At 36.9% G+C, this 26169-nt stretch overlaps 1 protein-coding gene across 2 annotated transcripts in view; it reads left to right on the forward strand.

The window, feature by feature from the left end:
- Positions 1-26169, forward strand: part of klhl29 (kelch-like family member 29) — a 379680-nt gene that overhangs the window by 327029 nt on the left and 26482 nt on the right. For both annotated transcript variants that reach the window (XM_087813067.1, XM_087813068.1), the window contains exon 13: positions 21684-21877. In XM_087813067.1, coding sequence (XP_087669193.1) covers positions 21684-21877 — 194 coding nt within the window. The remainder of the gene's footprint in view (positions 1-21683; positions 21878-26169) is intronic.

The raw sequence follows: 26169 nt of genomic DNA on the forward strand, positions 1-26169 counted from the left end.
TTACCGTATTTCTACTCTAATTGCAAATGTTAGTTTCACTTTTGAAATAAAAATGTAAGCCTTCAGTGTAACTTTAATTTTATCTAGATATTACTTCAAAGACAATGCTTAACTAAAAGAAAACTGTGGCTGTATTAGCATACAACAGCTAACTAATTTTGTACATTTTTGTTAGCGTTATGCTTCACAGCCCCATTACAGCAACTAATCCCAACATTACTGTATATATTTATTAAAAAGTTTTAAATATACAAGGCATTGTTGGAAAGTTTATTCTCTGTTTTATATCTCTGGTGAAATTTCCCACAATGCTAATGTAGCTAGCATGCTAAAATAGCAGTACAGCGTTTGTTTATTTGTTAACATGAATAGATAAAGTAGAATTTAATTCCCCAAATTAATCTGTATTGATCTTTAGTCCACATGTTATTTACTTTTTGTTTGTTTATTTGTATTTTGTTTAATAATATTATTTCTTTTTATCATTTAATCAATTGATTTTGAGATTTTTTTCGTTCATTTTGTATTTTTTGTATTTTCCAAAGCTTTGAAAAGAATAATTTTTATTTAAACTCCATGACACAGAACATGAGTTTCCATTTTTGGAGTCAATATTTTTTCCTTTAGTCAAAAGATGTTGGATTCAGATTGTTTGGTAACCTTGAGACTTAAGCACCAATAAACAACACGTGTAAAAATAAAAAACTACTTTAGACCTCATGGTTACTTTAGAGTGTGAGCTTATTTTAGTTTTTCTTATTGTGTTGTGATTCATAAGATAATATAGAATATTTATACTTGCTTCCACGTTGGGGAAAATTAAGATTGTCACAGCAGTTCTTTGAACAATAATATTATGTACGAACACATTATATTTAGACTCATTGTTTTGACTTGTATGGAAATATACATTATTCTTCTTCTTTTTTTTTACTACTTTTTCACATCTTGTTTTAACTTTTAAAATGTAAAAATATGAAAAATACTTTTTACATATTGAGCTCACTGTTATCAATGATATTTCAAATGCTAAAATAATAGAGTTGATTTATGATGATACATTTTAACAGTGGATACAAAATAAACAAACAACCTTGTCAATAAAAGTTTTTGATTCTGATACTGAAATTAAATCTTCTGTTTATGTGTTTGTGTCAAAGATAATGATCAATAAAAAATTTGAATCAACAAATTGATAATGAACACAATGAATAACAATAGGTATATAATAAATAACACAATAAAACACCACAATTATTACTATTAATGGTACAATGAAATACACAGAATAATAAATACAATTATGATGAATATATAAACAATGATAAATAATACATAAGTACAGAACTAATTACAACACTAATTAAAAATGTGCATTTTTAAATTGAGTACCAGTACATTGTACACATATGTTAACTCGGTCTATAAAAGCTAAAGAAAACATTTGCATTTGATCCGGACACGATATTTGTGTCGCTTCCGTCGCTCCATCAACAGCCAAAAGCATTTCATTCCTCCAGCTCCGGACATTCCGAGATCTAACGCCCCGCGGCCCCCGTCTTGAGACGGGCGTGAAAATAATCAGCGGGGTGATGATGCTTATAACAACAGAGGCCCCCGCGGCTCCTCAGCCCTGGAGTGGCGAGGCCCTACAGAGAAGGAGTCCGAAGTCATGCGAGGATAGAAGAGGAATGAGCCGAGAGGAGTTTCTGAAGCACAGGAGCGATGATGAGTGTGTGGAAGCAGCCGGGGCCCCAGGTGGGCCTGTGAGCTCCGCACAATCAGTTACACTAGGAGCGATGGACTCGTGTGAAGACGGCCCCCCCGCCCCGTACCCCCCTTTTTCCTCCTCGCTCTGTAAGCCCCTGCAGCCGTTCCACACCCGTAATGAAGCGATGAGCTGCCGTGCATGTCTATGAGCTACGATCGGACGACTAGGTCGGATGGCGCCCGCGGCTACGGCTCCGGCGGGCGTCGTAGCACTGCCGCAACGGCGCCGTGGTCAGGGACGACGGGCTCCCACAAACCACCCCCCCCCCCTCCCCGCCCCGCCCCCTGCGGTTTAGGGGTCCCCCCTGCTGGGGCGTTTTTTCCCCCCCCTGCAGAGCTAATCCGCAGCACCTCAGGATTAGCCAACTTCACAGCGCTGGATCCCACTGTGCTGTCAAGGCAGAGGCTCACCCTCTAACTCGTACCCCAACACACTCACACACTACACCCCCCGCCACGTCTCCCCCCCCAAAATGTCAGCCTTGATTTTCAGCACTTTTTGTGTCACTCCAGTCCTGAACACTTGCTTTCTTTGCACAATTTATCTCACCTGTCGGTTCTTTTTTAAACATCCAGCAAGAGGTCGGAGGTTAAAACAACTTCAGGAACTCATTATTTTCTCGTCAGAGTTGAATGGGAACTGATTTTTGATTTCTCGCCTTATTGTTTCTAATCATATATCTTTTTTCTACATGAAAACTTTAACTAACAACACAAGAATAACTCATGTACCCAGTTAATTATGCTTTTAAAATAATTAAAAATAATTGAACTAACAATATTTTATATGATTTATATGAAGTTATGTATATTGTATATCTACAAATATATTTGTTTAATTATTTATATTTTTATATTTTTTGTTTTATATAAACTCTCAAAAATGAAAACATATCAACATCAATGTTATTTCAAATGCTTAAAAAAGGTATCAAACCAAGAAAATATTAACAGTGTAATAATGTATAATAGTGTAAATTAACCTCCAGGTTGTCTCACTCTGTTTTTTTAATTTGTTTATTTGTATATATTTAAGTTGTTAGATTTTATTTGTCTAGCAATTATTATTAAAAAATAAAAAGTGTGAAAACTTGATAGATAGTCCGAATGCTAAAAGAAAATGGTGTCCAATTATTTAGATGAAATAAATAATAAAATCAAAACATTTAATAAAACATAAAAAAATAATAATAATAATAATAACGTTATGAGTGAAAACCTTCAGGTGCTTGTTTTATACTTTTTTTTTTGTCTAGCAAAATATTAATATATATTCAGAATAGTAGTTACAGAGAATCAGAGCTTATTGTTATCAAGGATATTTAAAATATCAAAAAATGTTATCATTATATAAAGATATAATAAATAAAAGGATTAGGTAATGAGAAAAACAATAAGTTTTTCATTAGTTTACTTCTGGCACTGTTTTTTTTTTTATTCATTTGTTTTGTATTTTTTGTTGTTGTTGTTGTTGTCCAGTATTTTTTTTAAATGAATAACAGCAAAATTCTATAAACATATAGCTTTTTTTATTATTATTGATGATATTTCAAATGCCAAATTAGTGAATAAAATAATTTAGAGAAAACAATTGTAGGGGAACAAACAAACAAACTAAATAAAGGACAATTAACTTGTGCTTGTCTTGTATTGTTTACAATCTTGATATATATATATAAATGTAAATAAATATAAAATATTACTCGTTTGTTCAAGGATATATAAAATGGTAAGAAAAAACATCCAATTATGTCTTTAAAATACACATATGGGAATAAAGTGAAATAAAACAAAAAAAAAAACCCAATGAAATATGACTGTAAATAAACCTCTTGGTCTCGTACTGTTTGAAAAAAAAAAGAAATTTCAAATGCTTAAAAGGTTTTCTAATCAGAAAGAGAAAATATATGTACTGTAGGGAAATACATTTAAAATTAACTGTATTTTATCTCAATACAATATTCTAATTTGTTCAAACACAAGAGCAACTATTCTATATAAAAACAAAACCCACAAATGATATGTTGACATAAATACACACTTTTAATACAATGTGGAGTCAATAACATTAAATATTTTAAAGGAGTGGTCGACAGAGAAGCTCCATCTGAGGAAGTCCATAGAACAGAACTACATACTTTACTATCTTCAGTCGAAAGTTACTAGATTCAGACTTTAATAAACAATAAAAACAGAGTAAATACACTATACTAAACAAAAGTATAGACAACCAAAGTAGTATCAAATATCTTTGAGACCTTGGCTCCCGCAAGGGTTTCTCTGATGTTTTCCTATGATGTCACTTAAAGAAACAGTGTCTTTGTAATTATAAAAAAGGTAAAACCTGGATAATATAGTATGGTATTAAATATAGTGCAGATTAATATAATTAAATCTGGAATTTTAATTCTATAAATATGATATTCTGAACAAAAAGTATATTTACCATGACAATAAAACATGTATTTTGTCAATTAATCCACATTAATAGACAATAACAGTCATTTAAAATACATTTTCACACATTTTTTGCAAGTTACTCCCAATAGATCAGACACAAGATTCAAAGATTGGTCGTCATCACTTTTCTATGTAGATGTACATAATAAATAACATGCAATTTTGCTGTCTTCCGGTGACTCCTGGTTAATTTATACGTTCATTTAAAATGTTCAATAGTTTTTTCTTTAGCCAGCAGGTCTGTGTTGATGTGGCAACAGAAGGAAAGCCAGTTGGGGGGTGTTGGGGGTCGTGGTGTTTACTCGATGAACATGCTCGGAGGTCTCCGGGCTCCATGGCAGAACCTCACATTGAGCTCCGGGGATGAGGAGCCCATCATTTCTGGGCGTATCATCATATCTTGCTCATCTTCCTCCCTCGCCAGGCTGCCTGCGACTCTCTTCATCCTCCCCGCTGTTTCATTTTCTCCGGCTCTTCCTTGAGCCTCCGTCCTCGTCGTCACTCCTTCATCACCGCTGTAACGATTACATGTTTAGATGCTTGAATTTTGGACTTTCTCGCTTTTTTATGAGCGACAAAACAGTTTCTGCTCTTGTCGTTTTCACTCTGATGCGGCTCTGAGGTGTCGCACATCACAGTCAATAGTGGAAGATTACACTTCTGTGTGTGTGTGTGTGTGTGTGTGTGTGTGTGTGTGTGTGTGTGTGTGTGTGTGTGTGTGTGTGTGTGTGTGTGTGTGTGTGTGTGTGTGTGTGTGTGTGTGTGTGTGTGTGTGTGTGTGTGTGTGTGTGTGTGTGTGTGTGTGTGTGTGTACTTATTGTGGTGTTGTGGTGGTGAGTATTTTTGTCTAGAATGTGTGTGTTAGTGTTGTAGTGGTTTGAGTACGTGTTGGGGTTACTATACAGCAGATGGACAGTAAAGAAAAAATAGGACAAATAAAAAGTGCGATGAAATGATATACAAGCTAAAAGGGTTAATTCATCTTTTTCTTTTCAAATTCTATTCAACATATTCCTGATAAAAATGTTAACATTTTTATTTAAAAAAAGGATAAAAATAGATTTATCTGGTGCTATCAATAATCTGATGTAAAATGTTAAAGTAAATATGAAATGATAAGTTGCGTTATAACGCAACAGTAGATCTCTGCTCAGTGCAGCGGGCGAGGGAGCAAGTAGAGAACAGACCACCTGTAGATTGGGCTGGAAATGTGATCTTAGCTCTAGTTTTGATGAGTTCTGTAGCGAATCTTTGCAAAACTAGTTTTGAGACATAAAGTGTAGTTTTAATGACAGTGACAAAACACCAGAAAAACTAAAAACTATACTTACAAAACACAAAACTACTACAGTTTGTCGTCAATCCTTGTGATTTTGCAACAAATTTTCCTCAAACCATCAGTGTAAATGTCCCACTGTTTTCTTTTTTATCGAGATTATACTATAGTTATAGAATATTATATTATTACTTTTTAAAGCATCTGGATATTAATATATATTACAAATAAATCAAACTCTTGGACATTTTCCAACTTTTAGTTGTTGTAGTAGAGTTTGAAAAAGTAGTTTCAGGGGTACTTTGATGTCGATAAACATTAGCTTAAAATATTTTTTTCTTAAATATGGTAAAAAAAAAAACTAAAAAACATTGTACATAAATACATTGCCTTCTCCCTTAAATATGTTTGTTCAAATTGAAATATAATCAAATGGGTACAAATAATATAATATGAGACTTTGATTCATTATTATTAATCCAGAAAAAGCCTGTAATTTATCTTATTTTTTAACCATTTACAAGGTTTTATTGTTATTATTTTGAGAGACAAGTATGGAGTTCCTGCAGTGCCATTAATAAGTAATAAAAATGATTGGAAGTGGAGAAATAGACAGAAAAATATGGATAGTACAGATATAAAGATAGTTACAATATTCTATAGAAATATGTTTAAATGAATATAAATATACTCATTAATATGCGTATAGGAATAAAATACACACAAAAATATGTGTATGAATAAGAAAATGTGTATACAATTTAATTTCTGTATTTCCGAATATTTGTATTTTACCGACTGGTGTTTTCCTTTATTATAAGACATTTCTTTGTGTATTTATTTACCCATTGTCGTATAAATTAGTGTTTTTTTACATCACTACTAGCAATAAAACACGAAAACATAAGTTATTCATTGTGATGACTGAATGAAATAAATGTAAATAAATTAAATTGAATACGATTCATAAAATACAACAAAATAAAACCAGAGACTACACTAGTATAACATACTCAAAAATAAATATACATAAATAAACATATGCTATTTAAATAACCACCTAAAAATGTGTAGATATCTTTAAATAACCTTATTATGGCACTCATGCTATTCCATAGACAAAAACTCAACAAGTAGTTGAAAGATCAAAACGCAGGTAAAGAAACAAAAAAAACAAAAAACTATACTAGTATAACATAATCAAAAAGAAATATACATAAATAAATATATCATATATAAATAACAACTTGAAAAATATTTTGATATTTTAACAAGACCTTATTATGGCACTCATGGTATTCCATAGACAAAACTCAAGAAGTAGTTGAAAGATTAAAACGCTGGGAAAAAATAGTAAATTAGTTTAGAAATAAAAAATATTATTAGAAACATTTCAACATCATCAGTTTGACTGTCTTCTGACCCCAATAGTGCCGTAAACACAGGCATAAAAAAAGTTTATCTGGTGTCAATTTAAAGCGACCATTAAGGTGACAATTTAAATTCCGGTCGGTCTCGCCCGCCGTTGTGTCCCCGCAGTGTTGTCCTGCATCAGCGTTATCAACAGAGGGGGCTTACTTCAGTAATGAAGTGGGGGTCTCAGTCTTCTCCATCTTCAATTGAAGAGCGGGGGCGCAGTAATTGGTGTACGACCTCTACCGCAGACGTCCTCCCTGACATTCCCGTCCAATTAAACGTGCGTCTTCTAGTGACACACTTTTCTCGTCTTCTTGAAGTGTGTTTTTTTTTTTTAATAAGTTCCTTCGGTGGGATCACAGGAAACGTGTTCATGGATGGATCGCCGTCTCACAGGGATTGAGTTGAAGGTCACGCTGAGGTGGCAGGTCGGCGTCCATCTGGATGGTGTCATGTGCGCTCGAAAGCCCGCGGCGCACACCAATGTCTTACTACCCTGAACTGTGTCGCTGTAATCCATCAGATCTAATGAGATGCGTGTGTGTGTGTGTGTTTACCCACGGAACGCTACAGTGTGTGTGTGTGTGTGTGTGTCACTTGGCTGACCTTGACTTCCGTCTACCGAGGCCATACGGAGAGCAAGACTCCATCAGATCCCCCCAGATGTCGTCGTCGCTACGCAATCTGTCGGAAGCAAATAACAAGAGCCGCTTTGTCGCCCTTGAACGCGTCGCTGGGTTCAGGTTGGAAGAATCGGATCAAAGGTGAGACACGTATATTTGATAAATTAAGGAGATAATAAAAAAAGGGGAGATGAAGCTCATGCGGCTCCTGACTTATGGAGGCGTGGACCTCACTGACGGTATCTGGCAGAGTCGCAAGCGCAGATGCTGGCTCGGCAGTAATTCTGAGTTAATTTGAGGTCACATCTTGAAATAATTCATGTTGAAAACCCTGAAGTAACTGAACGCACCATGAGGTACATGGAGTCATTTCCGTGGAAGATTATCTCCGGGGCTCGATCGCAAAAAATAAAATAAAATGTGGTTTGTTGAAGGAGTGGTAGATGATCTTCAAAGTGGTGTGAGGAAGCCACATTTTAAATTGACTCCATCAAGTGCAGAGAGAGAGGAAGATCGTTCCAAAGCTTAGGAGCAACAGCCTGGAAGGATTTCTCTCCTCTGGTCCTGAACCTTGTTCCTGAACCATCAGTAGATTCTGATCCACAGACCTCAGAGCCCGAGCTGGGGTGTAAGGCTGGATCAGATCACTGATGTAAGGAGGAGTCTGACCATGAATAGATCTGAAAGTAAGAACCAGAATTTGAAAGTTGATCCTGAAAGAAACTGGCGGCTAGTGAAGAGTTTTAAGGATCATAGAAATGTGAGTTCTTCTACTAGAGCAGGTCAGAATTCTTACTGCAAAGTTTTGTTTTAACTGCAGGCGAGACAGATTCTTCTTGTTTAGACACGAAAACAAACTGTTGCAATAGTCCAGATGAGAAGACAAAAACACATGGATATTTGAATTGACATTTTAGAAATAATAATAGTGTGTTTTCGGCCTGTCAAAGATAAACGCAAATCATTTTCTTACTGTAATTTAAATTTAAGCGACTTTTCTTTAAATACCACAATAAAAGTGAGTTCTGAAGTAGAAGAAGAAAAGAAAACCTACATTTTTGAACAAATGTTTTAATGTTTGTGGCGATTAAATTGTCAATAAAAGCTTAAAATTGAAAAATCTGCTTTAGTATCATATAAACAAGTTCAGTTCAAGTAAAAATAAAAACAATAAAATAGATTTTAAAGTCATAATGCATTCATATTAATAAATAATCCTTAAAAAAAAAAGGATGAACTGAATTTTCTGCTTCCTCTGCTCACTGTTCTGGTCGAAGATTTGAAAAACAAGGTGAAATATGTTTTTCCGTGAGATGGAAAACTTGGGCGTCAGAGGGGATTTGGCAGATTAGTCTTCCCAGCATCGATTAGCAGCCCAGAGTGATGTTGCTGGGGTGTAAACATCTGTCACACGCAGCCCAAAAAAAAACAAAAAAAAAACACATCCACAGGAGCACAGCAAATCTTTTTATCTCCCGTGACTTTCCAGCGTCTCCCAAGAATCAAGCGATAGTAAAATTCTAATAAATCGTCGGCGCCATTAGAGGTTGAGTGCTCTTCCGTGACGATCTATAAAGTTTCAATCAAAAGCAACCGGAGCTTCTTTTTTTTTTTTTTTTTTTTCTCCCCATCGCTAAGAGGCTGGTTCGGTTATGAGTGACGTTTATCCTCTGCAGGGATGTTTTGGTCGGGGTCGACCCGAGAAGGTGTGTCGCGAAGAGGGAAGTGAGTGGATTAACGGTGACGTCCTTTAGACCACCTCTAAGGTAGTGTAGTGCTCTTAGGAGTGACCTTTGACCTCCAGAGAACGAGTGTAGTTTTTGAAAAAGCTCTCAACACAACTTCTCCAACTGGGTTCACGCGAGGACGTGAAGAGATTACGCTGCAGTTTCCATCTCTACCTCAAGGGATGGAAAACTATTTTACCAAATATATCATGTATAAAAATATATATTTTAGATTTTTTGGGGGAAAACAATGGTACAAATAAAAAAAGTGTTTTAATGATTTTATATCATAAATAAATGTTTAATCTAAAATATTTATTTAAAAGAATACAATGCAATAAAATTTCATATATTTACATTTTTTAAATCCAGTTGAAAAAAAAATAGTATTATTGTCAAACTTTTATAAATAAAGAGGAAGAACATGTTAAATAAAAAAGCAAACTATTCATTTTTTCATTTACTTTTTAAACGCATACTTTTAAATTATTTTTTGTAATTACTTTATATTTTTATTTTATTATACTAGGTCTTAATAATCTCAAGGGATGGATAACAATTTGACCAAATATATCATGTCTAAATATAATGGGTTTTTTTTTATTATTAAATACCCTGACTTTTTGGGGAAAATAATAGCAATAAAATATGTATTTATGATTTGTATAATATCATAATTAACTCTAAAGGTATTTTACACATATTTCTTTAAAATAATAAAATGTAAAAAATTTACTTTTATTAAATCCAGTTGACAAAAATGTAGTATTATTGTCATACTTTAAAAAATTAAGTGGAAATTTAAGTAAATAAAATAGCAAACTATATATATATATATATATATATATACAGTATATATATACATACATATAAATGTAAGCGTTTAAAGAATTTTTATTAATGATAAAAATATATATTTTATTTTATTATTTATATTTTTTATATACTGACCTCACAAAAGCAATTTTCCTCCAGTGTCCCATTGAAGCGATCGTTTTTTCTTCAGCGTAATGAAAAGCTTTGTAAAGTTCAGAAGAGCAAGAGGTGCACAGGTCAATCTCACTTCGAAAACCTCTCAAGACAATCTCTCAAACTGGAAGTTCACACGAGGACGATCTCACTGGCACATAAAGAGATTACGCTGTAGTTTCCATCTCTATAATCTCCATGTTCAGACCAGCCATTTTTACACTTGACCCACAATTTTCCCAGACCTCCCATCTGGAGCCTCGCAGACTTTAATCTCTCCACATTAGCATGTATGGAAGAGCTGCAGCTTCTGTTTGTGAGTTAGTCTCAACTGTCCTGTCAGCAGAATCAACTCAGAGGTTCTTGACTCGAGGTGAAAAAGGAGGTATTTGTGGACGGCTCAAAATCACGAAAAGTATTTTAATGTCCCAGTATCATTAGGATGTTATGATGAGGAACATCTGCTGTTAGGATATTTCATTTAATGTGTGTTTGTGATGCTGTCGTCCTGAAGATAAGATAAGATAAAAACTGTACATACAACAGTGCAAACAACAACAGCCTAAACACTAACAGTACAACACAATTATTCGTTTTTTACACTATTGTTGTACAGACGGACAGCAGATTGGCCAGATTGGAGGCTCTGACTGAAGGACCTTTTTGAGGCTTGTACAGAGGGTGTAAGGTGTTGTCCATGATGGCTGATAGTTTGGCAAGAACCCTCCTCTCCAGGAAGGCAGCAACAGAACGAGCCAGCCTTTTTTAATTATCCGGTTTAGTCTGTTTTTGTCCTGCATGGAACATCTGGGGGCGACATAGCTCAGATGGTAGAGTGGTTGCCTGCAGTCCAAAAGGTTGCAGGTTCAATCCCAGCTCCAGACAAGCTTGTGTCGTTGTGTCCCTGAGCAAGACACTTCACCCTGATTGCTCCTGATGGTGAACTTGGCGCAAGTGTGCATGCCTACTCACATCAGTATGTGTGAATCGCTGAATTTCCCCTCGCGGGACTAATAAGGGATTCTAAAAAAACAATTTTTTAAAAATCTCCCTCACCCAACACACCACTGCAAACAGGACCACCGAAGCAACCCATGGTGTCATAGAAGTTCCTGACCAGTGGCCTCCAAACCCCAAAAGAGTGCAGTCTCCGCAGATCACACCAACTGACGAAGTTCATGATAGCGCACCTGTATTCCAGGTCGTCCTCCCCGGACACAAACCCCACGATGGCAGTGTCATCGGAGAACTTTTGGAGGTGGCAACTGTCTGTGGAGTAGGTCAAGTCAGAAGTGTACAGGGTGAAGAGGAAGGGTGAGAGCACAGTGCCTTGGGGGACACCTGTTCTGCAGATCACCAGGTCGGATACACAATTTTGCAGCCTCACAAACTGGGGTCTGTCTGTGAGGAAGTTGGTGATTCATGAAACCAACCAGTCGCTCTCTCCATCTTCACCCTGATGGTATTAAGGGCACTGAAGAAAGTAAACCCTCCAGGACAGCAGCAAGTGAAGGATGGCATCATCCACCCCGATGCAAGGCTGGTATGCAAACTGCAGAGGGTCCATGTTTGAGCTCACCAGGGGGCGGAGATGTTTGAGGATTATTCTCTCCAGTGCCTTCTTTAGGTGTGATGTCAGGTTCCTTGGGGCGTGATGTCTTGGGGGACAGGGACCACATAAGAAGTCTTCCACAGGGTGGGAACTCTGTCCAGACTCAGACTTAGGTTGAAGATGTAGAAAAACAGCTGGCTTTTTTTTTTCTCCTCCTGTAGGAAGTTTTGTCAAACTTTAGGCAAAAGTTATGATTTAAGTTCGTAAAACTATATATATTCTTTTATCAATAGACGCAATTCTACGTCCAGATTTTTTAAAGACTTTATCTATTATTTATTTTCACATAAACATATTTAACAAGAAACATGATTATAAATATTTATGCGAATAAATATGAACATACATGTGAAATTAACCCTTTTTGGGAATTGCAAAATCGAATTTGATGTATTTCATTTTATTAAAACATAATATAAAATGTCATGAAAATGTAATTTAAAATATTATGAGTTTACTCATAAAGATTAAATTATGTTCTCACTTGTAAATAAGTGACTTTCTTGATCTTTTGACCACGAGGCAGTTGTTTTTGCAGTTCCATCATTCAATCTGAAGCAAAACTAAATAGGGATTTAATATTTGTAAATATTAATATAGTAATGACAGGATTTTTTTTTTTTTCAACAATAAGCAAGAACATAGAAATATTTTTTAAATCAATTAAAAAATATGTATATATATTGATGCATTTAAAGATTCTGTAGGTATCTCCAGTGAAAAAAAACAGTTTTATAACAATAATAGCAATAATAAATGAAACATTATAAATAATTCTATATATATTAACAACAATAAACTTTTAAAACAATAACCATTACTATAATTTTTTAATATATATAATATATAAACTTTTTTTTACTATTGATTTGTACAAAGACATAATTCAATCTAGATTATATCATTTGATCACATAAGAAGCTCACACATAGTTTAGTTTGGAAAAAACCTTCAATATTTGATGATTGATCTTGATCTGAACTTGTACTTTTCCCTCCAGTGTTTATTTGGGAAAGTTCAGCAGTAGTTAAAGTCAGTAGGTGGCGCTATCGAGCATGGACAAGACAAGTTCTTCTCCCTGCAGCGTTTCTTCTAAGAGATTCAAGACATTCTCCCTCAGATTAAACAAATTAAAAACGGCTCATAACTCAAATTCAAACCTAATCCGTTTTTAATTCACACAGCTCATGGTGCGTCCTTGTGTATTCCACGTGTGTGTAAGTGTGTGTGTGTGTAGATCACCTCGTAACAACAAGCACGTCGTTGTTTATACGCCCCTGTTAGTGTTTGTGTGCCATTCGGCTTCCACGTGAGCACTTCGGCGCCTCTTAATGGATCTCCTTGTCAACGTCTGGTTTTGTCACGAGGACCCGGTGTTCTCCCTCCGTCCGTGTGAGAGCGTCCACTCTCGTTCTAGGTTATTTATGCTGCGCTTGGTGTTTTATCGGAGACAGCAGATGTGTAAGTACCTCGGCGACTGGCTGCTTCGCCAATTATACTTTATGTGGGAGGGAATAGGCGGGAGGTATAAAGGGGGGGGGGGCACGCTGTGTCGTCCACACCGACCCTGCAGGTAACCGTATTAGTGGAACAGTGTGAGGCGAGTGGGGCGCCTCGGGCGTAATTGGATTGTGTACTTTTGTTTGTATTGTCGGACGGAGTCGGAAAAAACAGGGAAACAGGTTTTTTTTTCTTGACGGTAACACGTCGTTGAACAAGAATAGAAAGTGAAGGTTTGAGGATGTCGTCTCGACCGCACCGGACGAGGGTCTTCAACAGGTTGACAGAACATATGAAGACATGAGGGGAGTCGTTTATTGACTAAAGAATTCGAAAACTAAAGGGAAACCCACCAAAGGAAATTATTATTAAAGAAAGTGTTATTTTTGTTTTTATTTTAATTTTAATTTTAGACTTAAATTTTATTTTTTAATATTTTCCTCTTTCTTGTTCTTGTTGATCTTTTTGTTCTTCTTCTTGTTCTTCCTCTTGTTCTTGTTCTTGATCTTCTTGTTCTTTTTGTTCTTCATGTTCTTCATCTTGTTCTTGTTCATCTTGTTCTTGTTCATCTTGTTCTTGTTCATCTTGTTCTTGTTCTTGTTCTTGTTCTTGTTCTTGTTCTTCTTCTTCTTCTTCTTCTTCTTCTTCTTCTTCTTCTTCTTCTTCTTCTTCTTCTTCTTCTTCTTCTTCTTCTTCTTCTTCTTCTTCTTCTTCTTCTTCTTCTTGTACTTGATCTTTTTGTTCTTCCTCTTGTTCTTGTTCTTCTTCATCTTGATCTTGTTATTCTTGTTCTCATTGTTCTTCTTGTTCTCCTTGTTCTTCTTCTTGTTCTTCTTGTTGATCTTGTTGGTCTTATTCTTCTTCTTCTTCCTCTTGTTATTGTTCTTCCTCTTCTTGTTGATCTTGTTGATCTTGTTCTTGTTCTTCTTGTTCTTCTTCTTGTTCTTGATCTTTTTGTTCTTCCTCTTGTTCTTGTTCTTGTTCATCTTGATCTTGTTCTTCTTGTTCTTCTTGTTCTTCTTGTTGATCTTGTTGGTCTTATTCTTCTTCTTCCTCTTGTTATTGTTCTTCCTCTTCTTGTTGATCTTGTTGATCTTCTTCTTGTTCTTCTTGTTCTTCTTCGTGTTCTTCTTATTCTAGTCCTTGTTCTTCTTGTTCTTGTTCATCCCATTCTTGTTCTTCTTGTTCTTGCTTCTTCTTCTTATGTTGTTGTGCTTCCTCTTCTTGTTATTTTTCTTGTTCTTCTTCTTTTTTTGTTCTTCTTATTTTTAATGAATTATTCATTATGTATATGACATTTTTTTTGGTAATGTCTTTGGTAATTCATTTTATTTATCCAATTTCTATTTATTCATCTCTTTTAATTTAATTTGTATTATTGAATTTCTATATCCTTTACTGCCACCACAACAAGTTCCTGTGTTATGTTTACAACACTGGCCAGAAAAGTTGTCAGATTGTCTACAAGAAGTCTACAAGTTTTCAAGTCGACTGCAACATTTTGTTGAAAATCACTGTTTCAGTCATTTTTCATTTTAAATTTGAGTCTTTTCTGTCTAATCCAGTCTCAGTAAACTATGAGTATTTTCTCTCGCTGACCTTTCCTACTCCAAGAATCAAAAAAATGTTGTTTAACATTAAAAAAGACAAAACCTATGGATTTACAAACAAACATGTCCTCATTTTTTTTGTATTTTTCAAGACGTTTTAGAGATAATTGAGAATCTCGTAGGTTGTAGAAACAAATTTTTCTGGATCATCTGAATCTCGCCAACAGTGATTAAACATACATGATGTGTAAAACGATGTGTTTTCCGTAATCCCCCTTTTTCATCCAGACGGATTATAATCTACATTCCTATCAATCTGTTTCCAAGTCTTCTTCATCAGCCGCTGTCATTTGGGTGTAGAAGTGCAAATGTCAGTGACGTCTCTAAGGCATTACACCGCCCCCCCCCCACCCGCTGATTCATAAATGTTTCTTCCTACATTTTCACCGAGTCTCGTTGCAGCTCCGGATACGAGCTTGTAAACCTTTTAGATGTGCAACGTTTCCAAGGGCGAATCTGAACGGCCGAGCGCTCGACAGCAGCTTCCGTTTTCACCATCCGTGACTCAGTTGAATACATTTCCGGGGATGATTTGTACCGCGGTCGCCTCGGGGAAAAAATCTCTCCTCACGAGTCTTATTTCTCACGTCTGTGATGATGTCATGGTGGAAGGGATGGATTCCTGCTGGTGAAGCTCACGTTCAACCCCCATGATCCTCCTGGTTTCTTGGGAGAAGAACAGATTTCCTCTGCTAAATGTCACCATCTGATCAGGCAGAAGATCAGATGTACAGTTTAGTTGAGCGGTTCGTCCCCTTAGCAATTAATTCAATCACTTATATTCTTATTTTTTGGATTTCATTGTCATATTTTACCCTTTATTTGATATCAATCCCGTAATAAGTCTAACTAATGATTTTTATTTATATCTTATAGTGAGTACCTTTGGAATTTCGTTGTTGAAAATACAATTTAGCTGCTTTTAAGTCAAAGTGAAATATCCATTATGATATACATCAAAAATATCACCGCACTTGACTAATGGATTGATTTTCTGAAGAGTATTAATGGAGGTAAGTGTTTTTTTAATTGGTTTATTGTAAGTGCTCTGTGAATTAAAGGAAGTGATTTTTTTCTGTTTTCTATTTGTGGGATTGATTGAATTGAGTTTTTCTTTCATGATAAAAAAATGTTCTTCAAAGCAAAGTGAGAGTGACTTGAATGTAATGATTATATTGTGTCTCTACAACAACATCTCACATTTTTTAACGTCAGTTTATTCATTTAAACCACGACTCATTCGTTATTTAACTCTTTTGTTAAAATCAAAATTTATGTGAAGGTTCTCATTCGTCCAGGTCATGGTTATCCAAGTGGCTCAAAAGTGACTGGACTGTGTAGTATAATTTATTTTCATTATAACGTATCTTTTATGTCTAGTTCTTCTCTGAATATAACGTTTAAATATACATATATATTATAAAGATTATATGCACATTTTAGCAAATTATTATGTTTTTTTTAATATATATATATATATTTATATATTTATATAAAGTGTAGATAAGAGTAAATTACAAAAATAATTTTTATTTTATTTTTTTAAAAGTTTAGACGAAATATATTACAAATGGACCTATTTAGATATTATTTTTATAAATATACAGGCTACTTACTTCTATAATATTACTTTATTTTAACCAATAAATAGTTATTTATCAATTGTTTTTCTAATCAATAAAACGTTAAGATTTAATATGTATATACTACATTATTTTAGAAGTTCTTTGTTAAATATAACCTTATAAGTAAAACTAATTTTCGGACTTGATTGTTGTTATTTAGTTTGTGAGGATTTATTTGACCTTCAAAATAATCTTAAAAATGATCAAATCAAGTCCCTTTATATCATATTTACACTTTGTTAAATATTATATATTTTTAACAATAAAAAAAACTGTATATTTAATACATTTAAAATATATATTTTTGTATTTTTATTATTATTATACTTTAACATTGAATTAGCTTTCCCCATCAACCTAAGGTCATTTTTTAGTCTTTATTCTTTTTGTTGGACCACCCAGCACAACAGTTTATTTACCGAATTGGATTCCTGGAATTTTCACAACCGTAGATGCTGTTGAATGCGTATTGATCAATCAACACATGTGTGTGTGTGTGTGTGTCGGCATAATGGACATTTTAGAAAACAACAAGGGTTTCTTTGTTATTGCGGTTCATCTGGTTGCCATGTTTACCATGCAGGGGCGCTATCTGATCTGAACCCCTGACAAGTGCGCGTGTTCTTATCAGATGGGCTCTCGCCCAGAGCGGGTCAGAGACGAACAAACGATACACAAGCACCGGGTTGATATGCAAGATTAGCTCTCATCCCGGACAGCATCAAAATACCATTCGGTTCCGGCGTCGTTTCAATCCGGCACATGCTTTTGTACGCCTGGTTTTTTCACACGACCTGTCTTTCTCCGGGCGACATAATGGCGCACGAATCCTCATTGTTTCTTGAATTGAAGGTCTTCTGTCGCACGAGTGTCTCCTAGTGACGAGACGGGTCTTGTCAGGAGCCGCCGACGATTACATGTCCGCCTCCTTGTGATGTCTCTCCGTGTATAAACACTTCTTCAAGAGACGCCGATCGATGCCGGGCAACGTGGCGATGAATAAAACCCTTACAGCGCTCCGCAATAAAAAAGCCTTGGTCGTCTTTCAATTCTGAAGGAAATCTTCAGACGAGATAGAATGGAATAGTTTGTTTTTTTTTCTCCAAAAGGTTCCTCTCAAGACTGTCGGTATCACCTGAGCTGCAGGGATATAATCCAACCATATAAACCACTCTGTGGATCTTCCTCGTGTCTGACCCAATGTCACGGTTCACGTTAAATGCTTGACGGCGAATCACGCGTGTGATGAATTCCATCAGATTCGTGACCTCTGAGGCCGCCCGAGACGCCGACTTTTACCGAACGTGTTTTTTTTTCCGAACTTGTGAACCTCGTGGACCGAGCTTCGAGAGATGCCGTCGAGCCGCGTGACGCGGGTTACACTTTCATTGCTTTCCCCGCACTCGGTTGGGGTGTAGAAAAGTCTGGGATCAAGTTTATTTTGTTACTCGGGAGTTTGTTTGTCTCACGTTGAGAGAGTTGTGTGGAAAAAAAGAAAAGAAATGCCTCGAGTGGAATAAGAAAGAAAGTTAGGGGAACATTGTGAAACACTCTGAGGACTCCAACACTTGTACAACTTTTGAAAAAAAGAAAGAGCCGAGACGATCACAATTTTTTTTTTTGTCCAAAAGATTTCAAATAGAATATGGGAAAAGACAAACTGAATTTGTTCTGCACTTCTACACTTACCCTTAATATATCGAGTGCACAAGTGCAATGAGCAGTGTGCTAAAATGTAGTGCACTCAAACGGCTAGAAAATTGAGTGTGTATCTATGGACACTTTCCACCCTCAACAACCGCCATCTTAGTGATCGTGAACGTGAACATAAGCTCTGTCCCTGAAGACGAGTGTTCGTAGCAGATACCGGCGTAAACGTCTCGAGAAAACGCTAGTTTTACCACAAAAACATAACATAACAACAGTAATAACACAATGAAACACAACTTAGTTTGTTAAGTGGCTCTCTGTCGACGATAGGGTTCCAACGGCTGGTTGCATCAGCGTTAAAAAGTAGTAGAAGAAGAAGCTGTCAAGCCATTTCCAGTGTGTAATGACAGTGTTTGATTTGAGACAGTACTACCCGGTCCAAATTTGAGCACAGCGCAAGTAAGTGCACTGTCTTACAGTGTACTGTAAAACAGTGCACCAAGAGAGACACAGCAATGGTAAACCCTTGAGTTAACCGAAGATTAGCTTGCCCTTTGTATACTGGGAACAGGAAGTAACATTAAATGGCTTCCTGTTAACTTTTATCTGGTTAATTTCTTCACACTTCTTTCTGCAGAGGTTTTGAACCCTCAAACTTTTTTCTATCGAAAGCAATCTGTGACACTTCCTGGAAGCATCTTGAATGTCCTAAGGCTTCGTGTCTTTGTGGCTTTCCCAGAATTCTCCACTAGATCGGAGTAGAGTGGATCATTCAGGCACAAATTTGTTGGTCAAACATTAAGGTTTGTCACCGTGTGACATCAATCCTGGAAGTCTGCAAGGGTCTCATTGTATAAACAAAGCGGGGCGTGATCACAGCTGGCTGGAGGAGGAGCGAAGACATTATTACATCATAATGGACTCTGCTCTCGTAACCTCTCGTTCGCTGAGATTTCAGACGGGAAAGAACTTCATAAAGTATTAACTTCAAAACATGGTCATGATGAGGGACTTACTGACGTAACTTAGGAGTCTTTCTCAATTTTCCCATACTCCAGATATCTGAAAAATGTAGTTTTCATCGCATATTTTGGCCAACTGTATGAGGTACGCCTGTGTATTCCAATGGTACACACTTTGTGAATTGTGTACTCAGTTTCCCTGTTTCAAACAGGAAGCTCTGTGTTACAACACTTTCCGTAAAGCTTTCGGTTGAGCTGAGAGCTTAGTGTCGCCCGCTGCAATCGGTGGTTAAGCCCACCTCGGAAATCTCCCGACACTTTGAAACTAAATCAAAAAAGTTCATAATCAGTAGTTTGACCTAATAGAAAAATATTTTTCACACATTTAGGAAAGCTTGAAGTCATATTTTCAAAGAGATCTTTTAAAGTGTAGGGGGTTCCGTTCTCCTGAGGGATCCGGACCCTTCTCTCATAGGTGTTTTTTCTCCCTCTCTCGACAACAAAGACTTAAATGTTGCTCGCGGAAGCTCGGCTTTTAATCACAAATCCTTGGATCGGTTTTGTCACTCTCTAATAAGCGGCGCTCCAGCTGGAAGGGCCAGTCGGGTTCACCTGCTTTGATCGCTGGCCCGTGGACGCCGGATTTACGCCGCTAACACACCGCTCTAATGGAGCCACGGGGCAACAACGGCACAACAAACCACTCCACTCTCGAATGAATCCACTAGTGTCTTCCCCGCCAGCCTGCGTCTAACGTAGTCGCCTCCGTTTTCATCGGAGTTTTTAGGGTTTCTGTGAAGTCTCTGCCAAAGAGTGGGGGGGCTCAGCGAGAGAGGTCCGGAGCTTAGCGCCGACACGAACTCGGGAGACTAATGGCTTGTAGCTCCCGACATATGTTGCTTTGTGTAATTGCTCTAATTGCTGTCATTGTACGTATTAGTTGGTCTTTTTCATCTTCTCTGGTGGCGTCGACTTTCTGCTAATTACACATGTCAGCCCCGCAGCCAAAAGCCGGGCTTTGCGGGGAGTTTAGGGAAGAAGACGGGTCTCGGCTGGTGCTGATGTTAACAGCGTGTCAAGAGTTTGTGAATCATTTTTGATGTCATAAGTAATTGGCGGATTGCCTGTCAAGATCTTATGAGGTTGTCGATTTTTTTTTTTTTTCCTTTTGCAGTTTATGTGATTTTCTCTTCATTCATTTCTTTTGAGGTTTTTGACATGATAGCTTTGGTTGCTAAGCATTAGCTTTTGGCTCTAAAATTGGTTTAATTGTACAGTAGTTACACCACATTACTGTGTGAAGAATTTAGCTTCTAAAGTCATGTACTTCAAGGAAAAATGAAGCGGTCTTTAGTGTTTCATTCAAGTATGAAGAAAGTATTTACCTTTGAACTTTTTTTTTTTCGTTCTGTCACTCTCTTCAATTCCATTTAAAATTGTTTGAAAATGTTTTTTTTTCAAGGTCAGTTAATATGGGATGCTTGGAAATGTTGTAAAAATACAATGTTTGGATTTCACACGTAGGGAGGGACAGTTAAATTATAAATAAAAAATATTTGAAATATTAGTTTTATTTGTAATTTAAACAATTTCTTAAAAAGTGTAGATGACAACCAAAAAAATATATATAATACTATGTATAATACGTTTTTTACATTATGAACCAAACAGGCACATTTTCTTGCATTGTCAACCTGTCATCAGTTTTTTTTGCTCATATTGTGCCACAGGTTTTCAGAGAATAGCAATTTAAAGTAATATATTACTTATAATTACTTGTATATAAATACAGTATTCATGGTAATGCAGTACAAGTACGATGTATGCCTTTCATGCAACTAGAGGGGCGGTTTTGCCATAAAAAATACACAATATTTTCACACAACATATATTAACTATTCATAAAAAGTATAGATGCTTCAAAAAAAATTGTTGCTTGATTTTAGAGGCTTCGTGAAGCTTCATCAGCTTTTAGGCTCATATTGTAAAAAAAAAAAAATGACATGAGGTTTTAACAGTTATGTAACATGTTATAGAGAACAGGGTCCCGTCTAGTCTGATGAAGCTTCATGAAGCAGTGTCATTATTGTCAGAGTCCACTAGATGGCGGTCTCTGCACTATTCTCCTTTGTTTTGAACAACTGTTCTAATGAAACATCACATCATTTTCAAACTGATGGCGCCACCTACTGACCTCTGAACAACATGACACTGTTTGATGAAGCTTCACGAACCCATCACTAGGTATTACCATTTATTTAAAGATAGTCATTAAAATCAAAGGTGATTAAAGAATCTAATAATTTAATATTATTATTTTTAAAGCACATATATAGATGTTAGTAAGTAGGTAATTTATATTTATATAGTGCTTTTCTAGACCAGGGTCACAAATCGCTTAAACAATCAAAAAAAATACTCAAAAAACATATACTAAAAATATGTATTCAGCCTACTAACCATTATGCTTGTCTTTCCTTCAGGTACGACACCATAACCAACCAGTGGGAAACCGTGTCTCCTCTGCCGAAGCCGGTGCACTCGGCGGCGGCGACGGTTTGCGGTGGGAAGGTGTTCGTGTTCGGCGGCGTGAACGAGGCCGGTCGCTCGGCCGGCGTCCTCCAATCCTACGTGCCGCGGAGCAACACGTGGAGCTTCATCGAGTCGCCCATGATAGGTACGTCCCTCCTTGTACGTGATGTCCTCCAGTTAAAACGGCTGGAGATGGAAACGTCTTCTTTCGGAATACGGAGCCGGCATAATTTAACGCCGCTACCTTTGATCATTTCCTTGCCGGAGTCGCGCGAGAGGCGACAATCATCATCGCTCTTAAATCCATCTCTATCTCGGAATCTGTCGGTGAATTCTCGGGGTCTGATCCGCTCCTTCCAGACTCATAACAAGTTGGAGAACATCTGCTCACATGTACCAAATGTGTTTTAAACCCATTAAAATGAAATGAGGAGGTCATGAAAAAGACATTTCTCGCTAGCGAGCGCGCTTAAATGTGCAATCCGAAAATTGTAAATCTTCTGAAACTGGAGTTCTTTTATCACACTTTGCTCTGAGCATTAACTGTAAGACATCCTTCAAGCTCGGCTGGTTTCCTGGCAACCAAGTAGCCATTAATTGGCAAACATGAACAACTGTCATGTTTACTCGTGGTGCGAGTCAGAAGTATTTTGGATATTAAGATGGTTCATCTAAGAGCAAAAGGATCAGGATTGCATTTAGTTGTTGAAATGTTTCCACGCAGCCATTGTTGGGCAATTTGCTGCCGCCTGACCTTCTCAATTCCTGTTATTTTCATCTCATTATTGTCATCATCATCATCATCATCATCCATTTGCATTTTCCGTCCTCTGGCTTTGTTGTCGCGATTATAACACGGTCTTCCGACTGCGGGTGACTTGCTATTAACCAAATTGTTGCCATTCACTGCGATGACCCGACGCCCAAGGAGATGGAGGCGAAGTCTGAGGACGACTCAAAACACAGACAGATTTTTCTCTCTGTGAGACTTTTCATAACCGTCTGCGATTCAAGGTTAAGGGGATTGGATTTGAGATAACAATCCGGCAAAGGTCCCATTCAATTTAGCAAATAAAATTCATAAAAATACGATTTTTTTTTTAAGACATTTAGGAGCTCTATTGTAGCCGTTAGCTTGACTATCTATTAGCTTGTGCTGCGTTCAAAGACCTTATTATTGTTATTTCCTGCCCTATACGTTGTCTTTGAGTACTCATTTTGTTGAGGTCCTGTACTCTGTCTCCAACTCCATTTGTCCTGACACTTCACAAATTCAATAAAAAAAATTAGGCTTGTAACAAAAGTAAAAAGCTCTGCATTTATTTCACCAAATTTGGCGCTCAAGATGCAGGAAATAGTGTTTCAGAGTGTTAACAATTTCAAAATTCTATAACATTTTGGTGCTCGCCTCGCGGCTGCACCGTACACAGTTCCACCTACACTGTGAAAACATCCTGGGGAGAATCCTGGTTGCATACAAGTTTTTACCACTACTACTTCTGCTACTTATACTACTAATTCTACTTCTACTGCTAATTCTAAGACTATTTTCACTTATACCACTAATTATTCTACTACTTCTACTACTTCTACTACTCCCACTACTTCGACTAATAATCTTATACTAATTCTACTACTTATTCTACTTCTACTACTACTTTTACTTCTACTACGAATTCTACTACTTATTTTACAGCCACTTCTACTACTTATTCTACTTATACTTCTAATTCCATGACTTCTTCCACTTATACTACTAATTCTACTAATACTTATACTACTACTTCTAGTACTCCAACTGCTTATACTTATACTACTAATTATTATATTACTTATACTACTTATTCTACTTCTACTATACTTCTACTTATACTATTAATGTTACCACTTATTCTACTTCTGATAGTAATTCTACAACTTCTACAACTACTTCTACTACTAATTCTACGTCTACTTCTACTCATACCACTAATTCTTCTACTACTTCTTCTACTAATTCTACTACTCCCACTACTTATACTATTAATTCATATACTACTTCTACTACTTATTCAACATCTACTACTACTTCTACTACTTTTACAGATTCAGCATTAACACTGCATTTTATGTTCTAGTTAATCTTGTCATTCTCCAAAATTCTTGGCCATATTCTGTCCACTGTTCAGTAGCAAAGGTTGATGAGGCCTCATGAAACAGCTGATGAGGTATCATGATACAGTGAACGGACACTCTATGGCACTCTCTGCTTTATAATCCTTGACGTCAATCTACTAATTCAATGAAACCGGCGACATTTTCAAACTTAAGAGTGCCATCTAGTGGCCTTTCAAGATCAAGACACTGTATCATGACACAGTAGCGTTCTCACTAATGTTCAGCTAATCAGCTCAAAGCAGCCCGGATAGGTGTCGTTTTGTTGCTTGTCTACTAGGTATTCAATGATTCATGTACATGTTTATATAATATACAAATCTATTCCCGACGGCAGGATGTGATGTCATCTTGCAAATCTGGATGTGGTAATGCTGGCGTTAGTCCACCAAAGATATGTTATCGTGACCTAATGTGGAAGCGGCATGAAGTTGTTCGGATGATGTCATACTTGGAGGTCGGCCACTTGATCTGCTGGACGTTGAAGGGCAATCTGTCCAAATACAGGACGGAGAAAAGAAAAGAGATAGAGATCTCAAACCGTGACGCTGTTGCAACATCTCAGCAGGCATGAAGAAAAACGACTACTGGGCGGAAAATCTACGTATCTTAACAAGGAGTTTGTGCTCGTGTCGTTAAAGTATCCGGCGTCATTAGTGTCTCTTCATCGTGGCGAGTGAACAGCGAAGCGATTATGTAACTCGGGTGTTTGGGGCGAGAGCCGAACGGTATTAAAAAGGGCTGAGGCGGCGTGAGAGGAAGCAAACCTCGTTGTACCACGGCAAGCACACACACTCCGGGCCACCAGGTTCACAGTCTATGAATTATGTAACGAGTCAAGAGGTGAGCGTACAGTATGTGTGTGTGTGTGTGTGTGTGTGTGTGTGTGTGTGTGTGTGTGTGTGTGTGTGTGTGTGTGTGTGTGTGTGTGTGTGTGTGTGTGTGTGTGTGTGTGTGTGTGTGTGTGCGACAGACGTCATCTGTCAGGGTTTAGATGAGCCCGCATCTGACAGCCAACGAGCATGAAGATAATAGACGGGTTTAGTGCTTCCTATGAAATTGGACCGGCTCTGATTTTAGCCGGGGCCTGTGGGGAGAGTTTCTCGATCAACCCGCCGCTTCTCCATCGCTGCCTCTAATCTTTCTGTTCATCTCTCTCTCTTTTCTCTATCTCCCCACACCTCCTCCCGTCCTTCGCAGTCTCTCAGCACTGCCTTATCGACTGACACAAATACAACTGTGTGTGCCTCCTGCAACTGTGTGTGTGCGTGTGTGTGTGTGTGTGTGTGTGTGTATTCAGTCGGCATGGGCCGTCTCCCGCATGGGCTGCAAATGGGTTTCACAAACACTTATCAAGACTGACTTCCCATCTCTTGTAGAGTGAAAAATAATATTACTTGTGCCAAAAATAGTGACTCCAAGTCTATTGAGATGCACATTGTCTCCGCGGTTCCGCTCGTCTGTCTGTCTTTGTCTTTAGTGGATCTGCACGGCGGAGAGAATCTGTTGCCGCATCTATTGACTTTTCTCAGAGACTTCACTTTAACCGGAGAAAATCAACTTATACGTGAATTAACTTAATGTTTAAATAACGTTATTGACCTTCATGGACCAGATTTTTTTTTTTGAAGGATCAGATCCACAAGACGACTCAGCAGTTAGTCTGAGAAGATTCTACTCAGACATTCTGTGCTCAGGCTCTCATGTGGGATCTAAAATATTTAATTCCTGGACTCAGCAGCAATGAGTCAATGAAAGAAAGAAAAAAGCACATAACTTAATCATGGGTTGACTTACAAACCCTATTTTCAGCTTTTTTTAGACACGATGCAGCTGTTGTGTATGCTAGTTATGGTGTCCCTCAGGGGTCAATGTTGGGTCCACTTCTGTTTCATTCTTATCATCACATATTGGTCATGATATTATACAACAAATGTTGTGATTCTAACATCAAGTCATCCTCAAAACTCTCTCCTTGTGTTTTTAAATTTCAAGAATTTTAACCCCTCCTTAATCTGCACCTCCATTTTTTGTTTTCACTCCATCTTAATCCATGTGTTCATTATTAGGTATTTTTCTATTTTTGTTCTTATCTTATAACGCTATACTATTTGTTTGTTGGTCAGATTGGTTCGGATGTATTAACACTTAATGTCATCTATTTGTAAAAGTGTTATTGATAAATTATACCTTTAAGGCTAAAAAATATTAATACTTAAAGGACAAATTCGTTTTACCAACACTTAGTAAGAATGGCACCGGGCATAATATTTTTATTTTTTT

The sequence above is a fragment of the Callionymus lyra genome, chromosome 17 (genome assembly GCF_982586985.1).
Source record: "Callionymus lyra chromosome 17, fCalLyr1.hap1.1, whole genome shotgun sequence".
NCBI lineage: Eukaryota > Metazoa > Chordata > Actinopteri > Syngnathiformes > Callionymidae > Callionymus > Callionymus lyra.